Source organism: Schistosoma haematobium, chromosome ZW (genome assembly GCF_000699445.3).
Source record: "Schistosoma haematobium chromosome ZW, whole genome shotgun sequence".
Taxonomy (NCBI): domain Eukaryota; kingdom Metazoa; phylum Platyhelminthes; class Trematoda; order Strigeidida; family Schistosomatidae; genus Schistosoma; species Schistosoma haematobium.
Window position 1 is genome coordinate 23,415,873 of NC_067195.1, and position 16,927 is coordinate 23,432,799.

At 34.7% G+C, this 16,927-nt stretch overlaps 1 protein-coding gene across 2 annotated transcripts in view; it reads right to left on the reverse strand.

Moving 5' to 3' along the window:
- Positions 1-6,101: 6,101 nt before the first annotated feature.
- SPEF2_1 (Sperm flagellar protein 2) overlaps positions 6,102-16,927 on the reverse strand; it is a 58,171-nt gene continuing 47,345 nt past the window's right edge. For both annotated transcript variants that reach the window (XM_051208619.1, XM_051208620.1), the window contains 6 exons: positions 16,693-16,830; positions 14,820-15,278; positions 13,883-14,169; positions 12,882-12,960; positions 9,656-9,763; positions 6,102-6,603 (listed from right to left, as the gene is read on the reverse strand). In XM_051208619.1, coding sequence (XP_051070764.1) covers positions 6,418-6,603; positions 9,656-9,763; positions 12,882-12,960; positions 13,883-14,169; positions 14,820-15,278; positions 16,693-16,830 — 1,257 coding nt within the window. In that variant the 3' untranslated portion in view covers positions 6,102-6,417. The remainder of the gene's footprint in view (positions 6,604-9,655; positions 9,764-12,881; positions 12,961-13,882; positions 14,170-14,819; positions 15,279-16,692; positions 16,831-16,927) is intronic.

The window sequence follows — 16,927 nt, forward strand, 5'->3', positions numbered from 1 at the left end:
CGTCTGGTTAAGCAAAGGTTTAGTCAAAACTGTTAACAGCTCCATCTCAGACCATCTAGTTCAAACAGGATGTACAGCCAACATGGAGCAATCTTTTGCAATAATCTATCGTGTTAACAACAGTCTATCTAATTCCGTCAGACTGCGAATCCTACAGACGGCTGAAGCAATTGCTATTCGGATAAAAAAGCCAAAGCTTTGCATCCAAAAGGAGTATGTTCAACCACTCCTTTTACCCTGGCCAACTTTGGGGCCAACTAGTTAATAATTAATTTTATATTATGGTGACGTAATCTGATTAATGTTCATTTTATGTCCCAAACTTATCTTATTACTATTACTATTATTATCAGAATGGGTTTTGTGGAGATTTCTAGAAATTTCACAGGTTGAAATCATGAGTCAATTGATGCTAGACCACTATGGAAAACCTGGAAGCACTGGACGGCCGTTTCGTCCTAGTATAGGACTCCTCAGCAGTGCGCACCCACGATCCTGCACCCCGCGAGATTCGAACCCAGGACCCACTGGTTTCGCGCGCGAGCACTTAACTACTAGACCACTGAGCCGGCATCCAGCGGTGTTAATGTCTAACTCCAACCAATCCACAAAGTTGCGCCACCGTACACCATTGTCTTCAGTGAGCTAATATCTCACAACAGACCTGGTTGAACTCCACTCGTAACGGCGCGAAACCAGTAGGTCCTGAGTTCGAATCCCACGGGGTGCGGGATCGTGGATGCGCACTACTGAGGAGTCCCATACTAGGACGAAACGGCCGTCCAGCGCTTCCAGGTTTTCCATGGTGGTCTAGCTTCAATTGACTCATGATTTCAACCTGTGATATTACTATTATCTTTACCACTGTGATTCTCACCTTTATCATTGTTATTATTATTGTTATTACACATGATAACCTTTTGAGGAATTTATTCAATATCCACCCCTAAATCTACTATATCTGACCTAATTCATATTATTCTACATATTGCGTAATTTCCGATTTTCATTCCATTATTTTCTCTCTCACCCCATGTTGACCATATTTATTTTGATCATTTATCGCACAATTTCATTTCGCTTATAAACTGATTCAAGTTAACACTTTATATTAAACAGCCCCAACATTAACGATCTGAAATGATTTTATATAACAAACAACAATTCTCAATTCCCATATTACAATTTCCAAATGATGTTCTCTGCCTTAAATCTGGCCAATTTTATGGATTATTAATTTGGATTTATAATTATAGAACCTGATGAGAAATTATTGAAAAGAATATTGTTCATTCATACAATTGTGTGTGAAAAATGTATTAATTAGGTGCAAAATGTGAGTGCAAAAGTATCCAAATAGGGCTAAGTGAATTTAGTAATCTTATAAATAAGTGTATGGATTGACCAACAAAAGACAGTTTTTAAATAAATCTTTGTTCTTGAAACCAGAGTTCAAAAATGATACTGGCAGTGAAATAACAGTATGGTGTGTAAAAGTGGTTTTGTAGAAATTTGCTATCGCTAACCCTTATATCACTTTCTATAATTGCCCGATCTATTTAACTAGAGATAAACTACCTGAATTTGCCTCGATGATGTACATTTACCAGTTCAACTGCTCTTATGTTTCTAGTCATATTGCTTGCACAACAAACAAAGTCTCTTGTAGGATTTCTGAACATTATCCTCCACCAATTGGGAAAGAATAACCAACAGCGGTCAATACCTTTTACCTAAATGATAAAAGACATTAGGTCTGCTTGAATAAAACCGAGTTATCCGTTATAGTTTGTCTTAATATGTTTATTATAGGCAGTAAAAGCCACCGGTATCCATCTTAGCAATCTGAATCTCTGTATCCAAAAAAATATGGACAACCACCATTATAACTTTGAATATTTGCATAGCTTACATCTTCATCTAACACTATTTAATAGACTATAGCTAGTTAAAAACAACTTGAATTCCCTTGCTTTTCTATTTAGCAGATCGTGCCTGTTGTATCTTTACTGTAACGTAATTAGCATTAATAACTCCGCCTGGAGTCCCTCCGGGGGCTACTGCCGGTCCCAAGCCCGGATAAAGGAGGAGGGTTGGGCATGGGGTTAGCGTCCCCATCCCGTAGAAAACTAACTCGCTAAAAAAACGCTAACCAGAAAAAATTATTCAAACCTTTTAAACTCTGCCCTGGGAGTCAGAAGATCTTCATTTAGAAGAATTATGACGCCTCATGATGAAAGCCGAATCCCTTCGGAAGTTACGAGGTCGATGCCCCTTCTGACAACCAGAGCGACCATTTATTTAGGTACATGGAGTGTTCGTACAATGTGGGACACCGGAAGAGCCTTCCAGATTGCTGCAGAAATGAGAAGATACAACCTAGAGGTACTTGGGATCAGTGAAACACATTGGACACAAGTTGGACAACAACGACTAACTACAGGAGAGCTCCTGTTATACTCCGGCCATGAAGAAGAAAATGCACCACATACACAAGGAGTTGCATTGATGCTGTCCAAACAAGCGCAAAATGCGCTTATAGGATGGGAATCTCATGGACCAAGGATCATCAAAGCCTCGTTTAAAACAAAGAAAGAGGGCATTTCAATGAACATCATCCAATGCTATGCGCCTACCAACGACTACAATGAAGACGCTAAAGATCAATTCTACAATAGGCTGCAGTCAATAGTCGAGAAGTGCCCAACAAAGGACCTGACGATTCTGATGGGAGATTTCAACGCCAAGGTTGGAACGGACAACACTGGATGTGAAGACACTATGGGACGACACGGACTGGGAGAAAGAAACGAAAATGGTGAGAGATTTGCAAATCTATGTGCCTTCAATAAGCTGGTCATAGGCGGCACCATATTCCCACATAAACGCATTCACAAAACCACATGGACTTCACCGGATCACTCTACACAAAACCAAATCGACCATATTTGCATCAACAAAACGTTCAGGAGGACTATAGAGGACGTGAGAACCAAGAGAGGAGCTGATATAGCATCAGATCATCACTTACTGGTCGCCAAGATGAAACTGAAACTCGAGAAGCACTGGACAACGGGGCAGACAGTATCACAAAAGTTCAATACGGCCTTTCTCCAGGATACTAACAAACTCAACAAATTCAAGATAGACCTCAGCAACAAGTTCCAGGCCTTTCATGATCTACTCAATGGAGAAGGAACTACTGTGGAGAGTAACTGGAAGGGGATCAAAGAGGCAATCACTTCAACATGTCATGAGGTCCTGGGTCACAAGAAGCACCACCACAAGGAATGGATCATTGTTGGTACACTGGATAAGATTCAAGAAAGGAGGAACAAGAAGACAGCGATCAATACCAGCCGAACAAGAGCAGAAAAAGCCAAGGCACAAGCTGAATACACGGAAATAAACAAACAAGTGAAGAGGAGCATCAGAACCGACAAACGTAAATATGTGGAAGGTTTAGCAACGACGGCGGAAAAGGCTGCAAGAGAAGGAAACATGAGACAATTGTATGACACGACAAAGAAACTCTCTGGAAATTGCCGCAAACCAGAACGACCAGTGAAAAGCAAAGAAGGCAAGTTAATCACCAACATTGAAGAGCAACAAAACAGGTGGGTAGAACACTTCAAAGAACTCTTGAATCGACCAGCTCCACTGAACCCACCCAACATCGAAGCAGCACACACGGACCTCCCAATCGATGTTGGCCCATCAACAATTGAAGAAATTAGCATGGCCATCAGACAAATCAAGAGTGGCAAAGCAGCAGGACCGGACAACATCCCAGCAGAGGCACTAAAAGCAGACGTAGCGGCAACTGCAAGGATACTCCACATTCTCTTCAATAAGATTTGGGATGAGGAACAAGTACCAACAGACTGGAAAGAAGGACTTCTGATCAAAATACCGAAGAAAGGCGATCTCAGCAAGTGTGATAACTACAGGGGCATCACTCTTCTCTCAATACCGGGAAAAGTCTTCAACAGGGTATTGTTAAACAGGATGAAGGACTGCGTAGACGCCCAACTTCGTGACCAACAGGCAGGATTCCGTAAGGATAGATCGTGTATAGACCAAATCGCAACTCTACGGATCATTGTGGAACAATCAATTGAATGGAATTCATCACTCTACATCAACTTCATTGACTACAAAAAGGCATTTGATAGCGTGGACAGAACAACACTATGGAAACTTCTTCGACACTACGGCGTGCCTCAGAAGATAGTCAATATCATACAGAACTCATATGATGGATTACACTGCAAAATCGTGCATGGAGGACAGTTGACAAAGTCGTTCAAAGTGAAGACCGGTGTTAGGCAAGGTTGCTTACTCTCACCCTTTCTCTTTCTCCTGGTGATCGACTGGATCATGAAGACGTCAACGTCTGAAGGAAAACGCGGGATACAATGGACATCTAAGATGCAGTTGGATGATCTAGACTTCGCAGACGATCTGGCCCTTCTATCCCAAACGCAACAACAGATGCAGGAGAAGACAAACAGTGTGGCAGCAGCCTCAGCAGCAATAGGTCTCAATATACACAAAGGGAAAAGCAGGATTCTCCGATACAACACAGAATGCACCAATCCAATCACAATTGACGGAGAAGATTTGGAAGATGTAAAAACCTTTACGTATTTGGGCAGCATCATTGATGAACAGGGTGGATCTGATGCAGATGTGAAGGCGCGGATCGGCAAAGCAAGAGCAGCATATTTACAACTGAGGAACATCTGGAACTCAAAGCAACTGTCAACCAACACCAAGGTCAGGATTTTCAATACAAATGTCAAGACAGTTCTACTGTATGGGGCAGAAACCTGGAGAACTATGAAAGCCATCATCCAGAAAATACAGGTGTTTATTAACAATTGTCTACGCGAAATACTTCAGATCCATTTGCCGGACACTATTAGCAACAGCGTACTGTGGGAGAGAACAAACCAGATTCCAGCGGAGGAAGAAATCAGGAAGAAGCGCTGGAAGTGGATAGGACACACATTGAGGAAAGCACCCAACTGCGTCACAAGACAAGCTCTCACATGGAATCCTGAAGGTGAAAGGAAAAGATTAAGACCAAAGAACACATTACGCCGAGAAATGGAGATAGACATGAGAAAAATGAACAAGAATTGGATGGAACTAGAAAAGAAGGCCCAGGACAGAGTGGGTTGGAGAATGCTGGTCAGCGGCCTATGCTCCATTGGGAGTAACAGGCGTAAGTAAGTAAGTAAGTAAGTAAGTAAGTAAGTAAGTAAGTAAGTAAGTAAGTAAGTAAGTAAGTAATTAGCATTAATATTTGCCTTCTAATTCGTAAGCAGTTATTGTTCATAGAGAACTTCCTAACAAAAAATATATCTCTTACAATTTATTATCTGTCATTTTCATAAATACATGTTTCGATTCATTTATTAATAGAAATTCTGAATATTATAATTATTCCTCTGACCTTCACCTTTGAATTACTTCTTTAATCATTCATAAACACTTCCGAGTTTATAAAGTTGCTAATTAGCAGACTACCAATTGACTGGGAGTTACTTTCTTGTTAATCGAAAAACATACATATTAGTGTAGAACCATGATGAACAGCTTGGTGGAAGAAGTATTTTTCTCAACTCATATTATTTTGAATATGTATAAGAAAATTTTTACCTTACCAAGATGTTTTTGTTTGCCCCGATTACAGCAGTCAGATTTATGACATACCATTTTATTTTTTGTGGCTAACTAGATTTCGTGTGTTTTTATCAATATTTAAGGGCATTCCTCATCATTTAGGATATTACAGTACTGCTCATTAGACTACATAGTCAGGTGTTAACGATTAAGTCCGATCACAGTCAATTATGATCGCTGTACGGAGGAGGGAAAACAGGTTGAACTATCACATTACACCTGAATATCAAGATTTTAATAATATAATCATTCAAAATTCTAGAGTTAACTTTGGTCATAAGTTGACCTCATATGGAGGACCATTGAAAATGAAAAAGCGCCCACTAATTCAGTTCTCGTGTTAGTCATAATACCTCTAGACCATAGAGTCGGAACCCAACAGTTCACACTTTCAACTGAAATCAGTTTGTGATATATTGTAATATATCTGTTTAGAAAATCGTCACCATATTTGTATTTGTTTTGAAATTCAAAAAAAGTTTACTACAATGCTTTAGAGAAACGAGAGCGTATATAGTAGAATAATGGTGACAATAGCAAAAATTGTCCTTGATAATCCGAAAATGTAGCACAACTTCTTATTGAAATAATTTGCCATAATAAATAAAGTGAAAATAACATGTGAAGATTAGAAAAAAAACTCATGCTTTTCAATATTGGTTCAGAAAGTTGTTGATAATTTGTCTTGCCATTGATGTCCTTTAAATTGTTTCATCTTTTCTATAATTAAAATGAATTATTAAAGTAAGTTTGTAATGCTGTTATCCATGGCTCTGAAAACGGTGCTATTCCTTTGAATTGTGTTAATGAACTGATCAATAAATTTTGAAAATGTATATTATGTAATAAATTCTTGAGTGTTGATGATTGACCATTACTTTCAAGACTCGTAAATATATCTTGAAGTTTGTCCTGTGATTATATAAAAATAATCATGCGATAATAACAGAACAGCATAAGATATGTAGCATTAAAACAAATTTATCAAGAAAAATATTCACAGACTGATATCAAGTACAGAAGAGTTGATAGCCAAGGGGTTATAGAAAGTTGTTTCATTTTTAGATTGAAATTCTTCAGTAATGCGCACTTATCATCACAAAAAGAATGAAATCTAGGATTTTTCACAGAAATACCTCATTAAATGATAGTATTTATGCTTATACTTTATACTTGCCATTATATGTATGTAAGGGACTGATTTCTCTTCTTGTTGATATTAAAGACTGAATTTGATCAATCACTATTGGGACCTTACTAAAACTTATGTTTAAAGGCAATATATAAGTAACCTCCTCAGGTTGCACATACGATAATAGAGGATCAACAACGAGAAAACTCAAACCCTTACGTATATATAACTTCATTTCGTTGAACGGGTTAGTGATCCTATGAACTCAATAGCTCAGTGAATAATGAGTTGACATTTAAAGCTAAAATTGATTAAATGCTCCTGTATAGAACTAGTGACTGTCTTACATTCTCCTTACCCCTTGATTAGTACGTTAACCTCATTTGTTATTTATTGTCGAATCCATTTTTTGTGATACAATCCTTTCTATCCTTCTATAGACATACATTTTCCATATAACTAACAATACGAATGTACAGCTTAAGTAAATGATTTCGTCGAAAAGAAAATTTTCTTCGCTGAATTCTCTTTTTCTTATTCAGTAATAATAATAATAATAATCTCATAATATAAAACTGGCTATCGCTTTTGATTTAGTTATCTTTGTAACGTTGTCCATAAGTAACAAATTCATCGACTGGAAACTGTTAAAGCTAAACATTAAGTTGTACACAATAGTAGAAAATAAGTTTATGAGGAGTGCTATATTGGCTAGAGTAGTTATTACCATATTTATTTTTACCTATTTACTCATATCTTTACTGTTCATTTTAATATATTTCTCCATGATTTATTTAATGCATTTGTCAGCCAATAAAGTACTGAACTATGAACCACTACCTTAGCGAACAATATTCTGTGTTAATATTTGTATCTACCCTGGGTAGCATTAAAGATTTAACTTGTTTTGATTTTAAAAGTACTTATATTGTTTATTTTACTTTGTTCCGTTTGATGTTTTTTATTTTTTATTTTCGTTGATTTTCACGTGATTGATAGTGTTGTAATTCAAAAAGTATTGGATGCTGTTCATCTCTAATCAGTTAGTTAGTTTACTTATCGGTAATAATCAGGGTGTCCATTTAATAATCAATTAGTTTGTTAGTCACAATAATTAAATTACGAAAAATGCATTTCATTTTAAGGAAACAAGTTAATATGGGGATGGGGATGAATTCCATGTTGTGAAGTCATCTAAGTGCATTGTAGTCAGTAATTACCGTTATGTTTACGTTTATGTATATGCTCAATTATAGATATTTCAGTGTAATTTCTATTATAGAATTAATTCGAGGTACTTCTTTTGTTATGTTGTGATTTTTCTCCCATCCTGACTGAGTGCGCTACACTGGACATGTCCGTACCATGATAGGGTAGTATTTTCGTCGTAGAAAACTTTATATTTTTGATGTAAGCCAGTAAAAACGATAGAGAACAAAACATGCCCTTCATCATGGATTACGGTAGTGTAAGTAATAATTCCCGCTTCATTTTAGTTGGTTGCTAGGTGTAAGGTCAGGTTTGCGAGAGAAAGTGGAGTTTATCATCATCCTATTTCATGTTCATTTTATATACATGTTAGATTACCAAATTGATAATTTGCAAACTATATGATTTTTAAAAACTGGAGACTAAGTAATTAGAATTGGTTTGTGATCCTTCATCATGAGGGTTGAAACTCAAGGGTCTAGAAGGTTGACATACATTTCCATTTGTTTAGAACTGAAATACTGAACAGGTAAATTTCATTTATTTAATTATGTAAGGATGGTAGCTAGAATTAGAAAAGAATTATTCGCCTGCTATATTCAACCCAACAACGGGCGTACTTTCCACGTAGTGCGTTGGTTTCTGTAAAAGCTAAATTCTCATTTTAATTCCAGTCATCATGCGTTACCCCCAGTTGACATTTCTCTATCCATAATTAATGCTTCTTATCTAAACTACCACAGCCTACTTAATTAACTGAATAATTTTTAGTTTATGGATGTTTAAAAAAGTTATGTATATTCAAAAACTTATGTAATTATATAATTTGAATGGGTTTTTCAAAATCACAAATTGATATCAATGGTTGAACCTATCAGTCGATCTAAGCCAGACCACCATTAAGAATCTTGAAGCACTGGACGGCCATTTCGTTGATCCATGGTCTTGCGCAACCCTTGATATCAGTTGAAAAACCATTTATGAACAGCAAGCATTGGGTTAAGATTTTACCTTTGCTTGGGACTGACTCTTTAGGATTACGCACCTCATGAATCTACCTTTCTTGCAGCTGGCACGTTACAGATGAGTCAGTGAGTTGAAATCCGTTAGTTACCATTTCTGACTTCAGTCGATTCATGATAGAGAGGAAATTCTATCTAGTGTCATCGATGATTTATTCTCACATTTTACATGAATGATTACACAGCCCATAGTTTACCACTTGAACTTCTAATGGTCCGTTCGTGGTCACAGGATTATTTCTGAATTAGATGACTGAAAAAAACTTTATTTTCACTGTGGCATCTTAGGCTCATACGGATGAGGAGTTTTACACTAACATACGATAGCCATTAAACGATCCATTCCAACGGTTCTTTAGAAAATGTCAGCCCATCAAAAAAAATTATTTCAAATCCTAAAGTATCCGGAAATAAGTTTACTCAGCCTAATTGATAATTTTTATGTTCGCACAATCATCTACGTTTATTTATCATTGCCAGATTTCTTTACAAAAATAGACACTTACTGAATTAGGTGAAAAATTGAATAAAATAATTCAGTATATGTTAATGATATATGGGTTATATAGACAATTTGAATCTCGTCTTTTGATATACTTACTGATATAAGGGAATTCCCTGGTTCAGACGCATCCAAAACTTGAAACGTTTCCAGATCATCATGAATAGTTCGACACTGGTTTGTATTAACTAGACCAAAGCTTAAAATCTATATTTAAAGAATGAGATTAAAAGTTTTTTGATAAGTCGCAGAGGCAATTTCATAAATTTTGAAGTCAGTAATAATAATAATACAGAAAGGATTATATTTTTGAACTTACTGGTTCTGATCTTTTATGTTATCATGAGTGTTCAATATTGAAAAGTTTAAGTTAAAATCAGTTGCCAATGAAAGCTATCTTCCAAAAGATTAAGCAAAGTGGTTTGAATATCCAAGTACTAATTCATGTGAATAAAAGTATTTACTAAAGGATTAGGTGATTTCTTCATGTACAATGGACATAAAACTACTGAATATATATAATATTTTATTAGAAAATTGTGAACATTACTACTATCAGAAAGGGGTTTTTGTGGATATTATAGCAATTTATTAATTGAGTTAATGAGTCACTTGATGCTAGACCATCATGGAACATCTGAGAGCGCTGAACGGCCGTTTCACTTTAGTGTGGGACTTCTCAGAAATACTACTTTACTCAATAAAGCAGTGTGATACCAGTTTCTTTTTATATGTTTGTTGTAATATGGAAAACATGAGGGAACTTAATTAATGACACTTGACCTTATTTGTACAAACATGCTGTGTTTTGGAATGCAGTACGCAGAAAGATATAAGTGGTACGATATAGTTTCTTCGTTTTGGTGACAATATTCATAATTACATATATTTTCTGATTAAGAGGTGTTCACAACTATACAAATTGTTTAGAATATTCAATTAAATTCAAATTCAAATAGAAATTTACTGATATTTTTCTCTAGTAAGTGACGAATTACTTGCCTCTAGATAACTCAGTTTTTGGTGAGGAAGAAAAGAATACGCCTTATAACAATGATGAATATCTGTATGAAATGGCACTAGCCGTATCTACATTTTTATTCTTCCTCTAGATAAGTTATAAACTGAAGTTCTCATGTGAAGCCAGGCATATAGGTTGTTCGATGCGTACTTTATCCAACAGAATTCAAGAACATTACCTAGAGTGGCTGAAAATAGACAGAAACGGTTCAGTAAGAAGCTTAATACTCGAACACCTTGTGAACACTGGTCACCCAATCAAAGCGGACTCTGAGTTCAAAGTCATCTACAAGGTAAGTAGAAGGCTGCCAAGGGCGGTTATATTGCGTCTTCTTAACATTGATAAAGTAATAGCCATATATCCGGGAAAACCAGAATTATGTGTCCAAAAGAGATAGGTGCAATCTCTTCTTCTATTATGGTCTTAATGTCTCATAATTTTCTTTCGCTTCTTTTCTTCATACTTTTCTTCCATTGAAGCCATCCTCCCCTTCCATTTTCTCTATAGACCTTCTACCAACAACTGATTTATTTATGTTTCTGTGACTCTCCTGATTAAATTTCATCTTAGTTTTAACATTTTATCTTATCATGCTGAGCCATGCGTCCCCAATTATAATTTCCCTGTTTATTTTCATGATATATATTCAAGCTTTTAACAATAAAAGTGTTATTAGTTTCCCTGAATAAATTTTTTTTGTACCTTTGTTTATTCTACCTTGCTGTTAACAGATGTTTATCATCACTATTACTGTAATTATCGTCATCCTGAGAAATAAGCATACATATTTGCGGTTGTACAGCATTGAAAATGAATTCGCCGAAAAGAAACTTCGCTGAACCAATCTTTCTTATTTAATAAAAACATTTCACACTACTATTCATTTATATAAGTAAGATCAAAATTTTCTTCTAATGTTTTAGTTGAGGGTTTGAATTTTGTAACAAAGTTTGATGTGCTACTTAGTATAATTTCGGATAATTGTGTTTTCTACTAATAGGGAGTTGAAGTATTCTTGCAAAGGCTTCCATTACAGAAGTCTTTTGTATATATTTTAGCGAAAAAGTCATATGTCAACTTTTTGTTATTTGCCACCAAAAATACAACAAACAGGAGTACTACGTCAATTTTTAATATGGAAAATGTCATGAATAAAGATACATAGTTTGTTTGTCTCCCCTAGTTAATTTTATTGTAAAAAAGTGAACTCAACTCAACAAGGTATTCAATTCCTTGTTTTTGGTTAAAAAAACGCCATTGTTTTGAAACAATTTTGTGTGTTTGGGAATGCTGATCAATCTTAAAGTAATTTCCACCGGAAGTCAGTATTGGCTGGGGAGCCACAAAGTGTTGTATAAATATCTGTTTCATTTTAGTTGGAAGCACTCCGCAGATTTTCACTAAAGAGGTCATGCACAAGTGAATTTATCTGAAGAACTCCATTTAGGAACTACTGGAGACTTGATTGCTGTTGACTTAGGTGAGATCTGATATAATCTAAAGAACTAAGATCTTGTTCTCATTTACACATGGGGTCTTGAGTGTTCGGTTGTAATGGCTCCTAAACCAAAAAGAAATAGCTGGTCAGTGGTCCTATTTTCTCAATGCTTGGTCAACTGATGCTTATTGGTAGAGGGATTTGCTTTCGGACTGAAAATTATCCAGTTGCAAAGGTTCTTTCCTTACTTTAACTCTAATTCTTAACTCTAGCATTAATTTTCTCTATTGTTTTTCTTTATTCATGAATAATATTAGATGGACATTAAGTCATTTTGACTAATCTTTGGTGTTATACTTTTTTAATGTAATCATTTTCTTATTTTCTGTATCTCTATTTTTCTTACAGAGTTCCCACTGACTACTATTAGTTTATCATTCTCTAAAACGTTCCACCTGTTAGCGTAATTTAAACCTGTTTACCATTTCAGATGTCGGATAACAAAAGCATCATTTTTACAGCGCTATTTTAGTGAAACGTTTCTATTGGAAGAAAGAAAAAAAGTAGTGAAAGTCTACGACTCTCATAACAAAGCAAATGAATACCTTCCACATCAAGGACTGACTTTAACTGGACAATGACTAAGACCCAGGAAGGACAGGTATCTATGCTGTCTTTATCATGGTACTCCCCACTAGTGTGGGCCCCTGACCCAGGCGAGGGGTCAAAATCACAGTCCCTAGACCTTGTAGAAAAAAGAATAACTTTAGACCTCTGAGTTGACATGAAGTGGGTGGCCTATACTTTTGTTTCTAATGTCCTCATGATATTGGAGAATTATAAATTACAAAAATCTTTTAAATAACCTTTTCCAAAATTTCTTTAGGTATAGGATTATCAGGACAATCCTGTGGTACTCCTTCGTATTCTATATCACAGCGATCTCTATTTAAAAAGAAAACAAAAGAGAAAATAAGTCAGAAATATTTATGTTCATCATTATATGAACAAGAATTTATCAGTTAATCTAGTAGCTTCAAGGTTGAGACTTGTTACTTGGAAATACTACGTTAACATTTTGAACCTCGTTCAGCATGATCAGCCTTCTACAGCTGAGTGATAATCAAAAGTATTCCTCTATCGTTTTTTCATTGGCTAAGTGCAGTACTAAACAGATAATTAGTTCTCTGGATGTTGTATGCTTTAGCTTTAATGTTATGTAACTGCTGTTGTTGTTTTCCAGGTTTATAAACTGATGTTATTCAGGACACTCGTTAAAAATTCATGGTATTCGGTAATATTTCGAGAATTCCCTATCCAATGCATTAGACTGCACCCGAAATTGCTATTCAACTTATAATTTTTTCATACTTTTATTTTTTTCCTCCAGACGTTGGTAAATATATTGAGTTTCAGGGGTTTGGGATTCATTTTCGGAAGGACCTAATCGTACACCTAAAATCTAATTACATGAACAGTTAACTTTCATTCAGCTACATCACTTGATCGCACTTATAGATGCCCTTGAAAGCTCACACTTGGATATACAAGCCACGTGATTCTGCATACAAAATGAAATTAAATATATGGAATTATGAACATATGTACATATAATCTGTGTTAATACACTATACCTATGAGTCATTAAGATAAAATTCTATGCATTCATGTGGATTACTTTAAAGTTATCAATGACGTGTAGTACAAATTATATGTATTGAACTACTACAATCATTTTTCTAAATATGTATGTGAAATATATACAAGTATTCCAAACTATAATCTACATCCGGGATATTCTATTCCTCAACTAATGCAAAGATAAATCATATTATTAAGATATTTAGCTCCTTATAATATTACTTACACTATTAGTTGGTTGTGAACAGATATATATGGAACATGTCTTCCAAGAAGTGTTGATAAACAACGTAGAAAGCCGACATAAGGAGATTTTACTTGAATAAGTGATATATTTAGTAGAAGATCTGAGCAATCGACTGTTTCTTCCATTGACAATGTTTTGTAATTTTGAGAGTTGATATAGGTTTCTGTATTCTGTGAATCAGTCTTAGGATACGTTCCGTTGATTCTTGATTGAATAACTTTCTTTGTGAACATACTGAATATGAAATCATGCAATTCTTCATAATGCTAAAGTAAAAAACAAGAAACAAGAGAATGAGATTTTTAAGACAAATGTAATGAAAGGTTAGCGAAGGACTAGATGAAGAAACAATCAATATCAGATCAAAATGGAATTATTTTTCCAGGTTTCTTAGGAATTATTCCAATACTTCTTGCTTAGGGTCGTATGCTATTTTTCATTGATGCAGTGAATGTGATTTAAATAAAACTAGGGTGTGAAAGGCTGTTGAAAAATTTTCTAAACTGATTTCAGGTTTTATTTTAAACGTATATGACTTTTTCAGTGATCAGTAAGACTTGTGTATAGTCATATCTCTTCACTTTATGTAAAATAGGGTTCCCCTGTAAAATGAAATTTATTTTGACTGTACAAGATGATAAGTATAATAATTTTTTATTCATACACAACAGTTTTTAAGATTAGAATCGCATCGCCAATTGCTTATAAATTTAACATGTTATATGGGTATCCATAGTGTCACAACTAATGTTTCAGTCCATATGTTTCAATATTACCGAAAGAAGATATAGAAACAATCGACAAATTTCATAGTTAACCCCATTTCGAACCCCTTAGATACTGCTTCACCTAGTGGCCTCAAAATCGTTTACTATATACATTAATCAAGCATATCATATTAATTGTAAATAGTTACCTTTACTCCAACTGGAAACCATTTAAATGAAGCGAATTGAAATTGAGCTCGAGTAACTTTTACATTGAGTAAATTTTCGTGTTTGGCTGATTGATCTAATTCCATGAGTCTTTGTGATAGTTCCACTAGACTTGATTGCGTAATTACAGTGGAATGATGATATGTAATAGCTGGCTGACAAGCCGCTAATAAAAATTGACGCCAATCAATGTAATAAACTTGTTTTTCATGTATATTGTTTACTTTAATCAAATCGTTATTATCAGTAGTAATCGGGTTTTTTACAGAATTTGTTTGAAATAATAAACGATACTTATAAACAATACATGTTAACAATTCATTTAATGTGTCGGTAGAACATGAGCCAGTTAGTTCAGTAAAACGTTCTGTAAGCATTGGTTTCAATATACTTTGAAAATTAACAACGTCAATACATCCTGTTTGGCTAAGAGTTGAAAACTAAAACAGGGAATATAGAAGCAGAAAATTAAGAATATCACGTGTTTAGATAGTAAAGCAATTAGTAAAATTTATTAAAATATCATCATCATATCTTTTAGATTAACTTAATAATTACTTGTTTTATTCACTCGGTATTCGACATTTGAAAAAAAGGATGGATATTAGCCAGTATTATACTTTTAATTGAAGGGAATAGATAAAAAAACACTTCACAGATGAAACATATCCGTCAAAGATTTATACAAAAGTAATGATAAGAAGTGAATTATTATCTATTTCAACTTTTTGCTGCTGATAAAATGGGTCGAAACAGATAAACTGTCTGTTTACAAATTTTGTTTATATGAACGCCATGGAATACAGTGACAACAATAACAACAGCTCACACTATTACTGTTACGCATAATAGTATGAAAACTCACAATAATACAGTCTTTACAATACCATCATTTCTCCTCTCATTACTACTATTAGTACTAATTTTACTACTAATACATACAAACGGCTACTACTCATCCGATCATTAATAATCTGATGCATCTCATCTCAGTTCAGTGCCGTCGAATCCAAAAACCTAGATTTATTTTTCATAAGGTTGAGGTTATACACTGGACCATTCAGACATAGGCCAAATGATAAGTGAAATATATTAACATGGGCCCTCTATTGTTCAAGATTTGGATTTAGTTTCTCATGAAATAGACAGTCCGTCAAATATATGAAATGCAGGACTTAACAAATGTACGTCAGTGCAAGCTGTCACATTATTATCAAGATAAACAACATTGCTAGTGGTAGTAGAAGGGACTAAGTGAAGAAAAGAAGAAAAGTAGAGTAAAATGTCATCAGCAGATTTCGGGATTTAGGAACTAAGGGGGTAAGGCCTGGATGTATCTGGGACATTGCATACAATTCTGAACTCTAAAAGTCAATGAATCATGGATTGATGCCATATCTTTTTTGGTCGCTCCCAGTTTTATTTCAACTTCTACGCCAGCAGACATCATACATCAAAGTAGGAGGTGGCTGAGAACATGTAACATATATCACAACCATCTCAGTTTATGACTATTCAATACTTTATCAATCAACCCTGTTTTTACTTGATACCCAATGCCCAAACTCATCATTTTACCATTAGTGGACATATGTTTAATTAGAAACATTATTTTCTGTGGGATATATATTTATGAATGAGTCGTGCACATATTTTTAAATGTGTTATTTAACAAAAGTTTCCTACTCACCCTTGGTTTTCTCACTCCAATTGCTGGTTTAAGCAAGAACATAATTAAATGATAATGTTTCTAACATCAGGTTAGTCAATTTTATTCGAAAATTCTGCGTGAATATTCTATATTCTAACCAAAACATGAGATTTGATAACTGAAAAAAATATGTTACGACTTACTTTATCATATAGATATTTTAAATGACTAAGATTAAAATATTGGGGTTCGGATTCAATTGGTTTATTTATAACTGGTGAATTAATTCGAAGTTTTTCCATCAATAATGAATCATTAGAAATAGGTGAAGTAGTACCACTCTGTAAGTGAACAAATTATTATATATAATGATGTAAACTTGTGTAGCTATGTATATTTATTCATAAACAGTATTTGTAAACAAAAACAAAATTAATT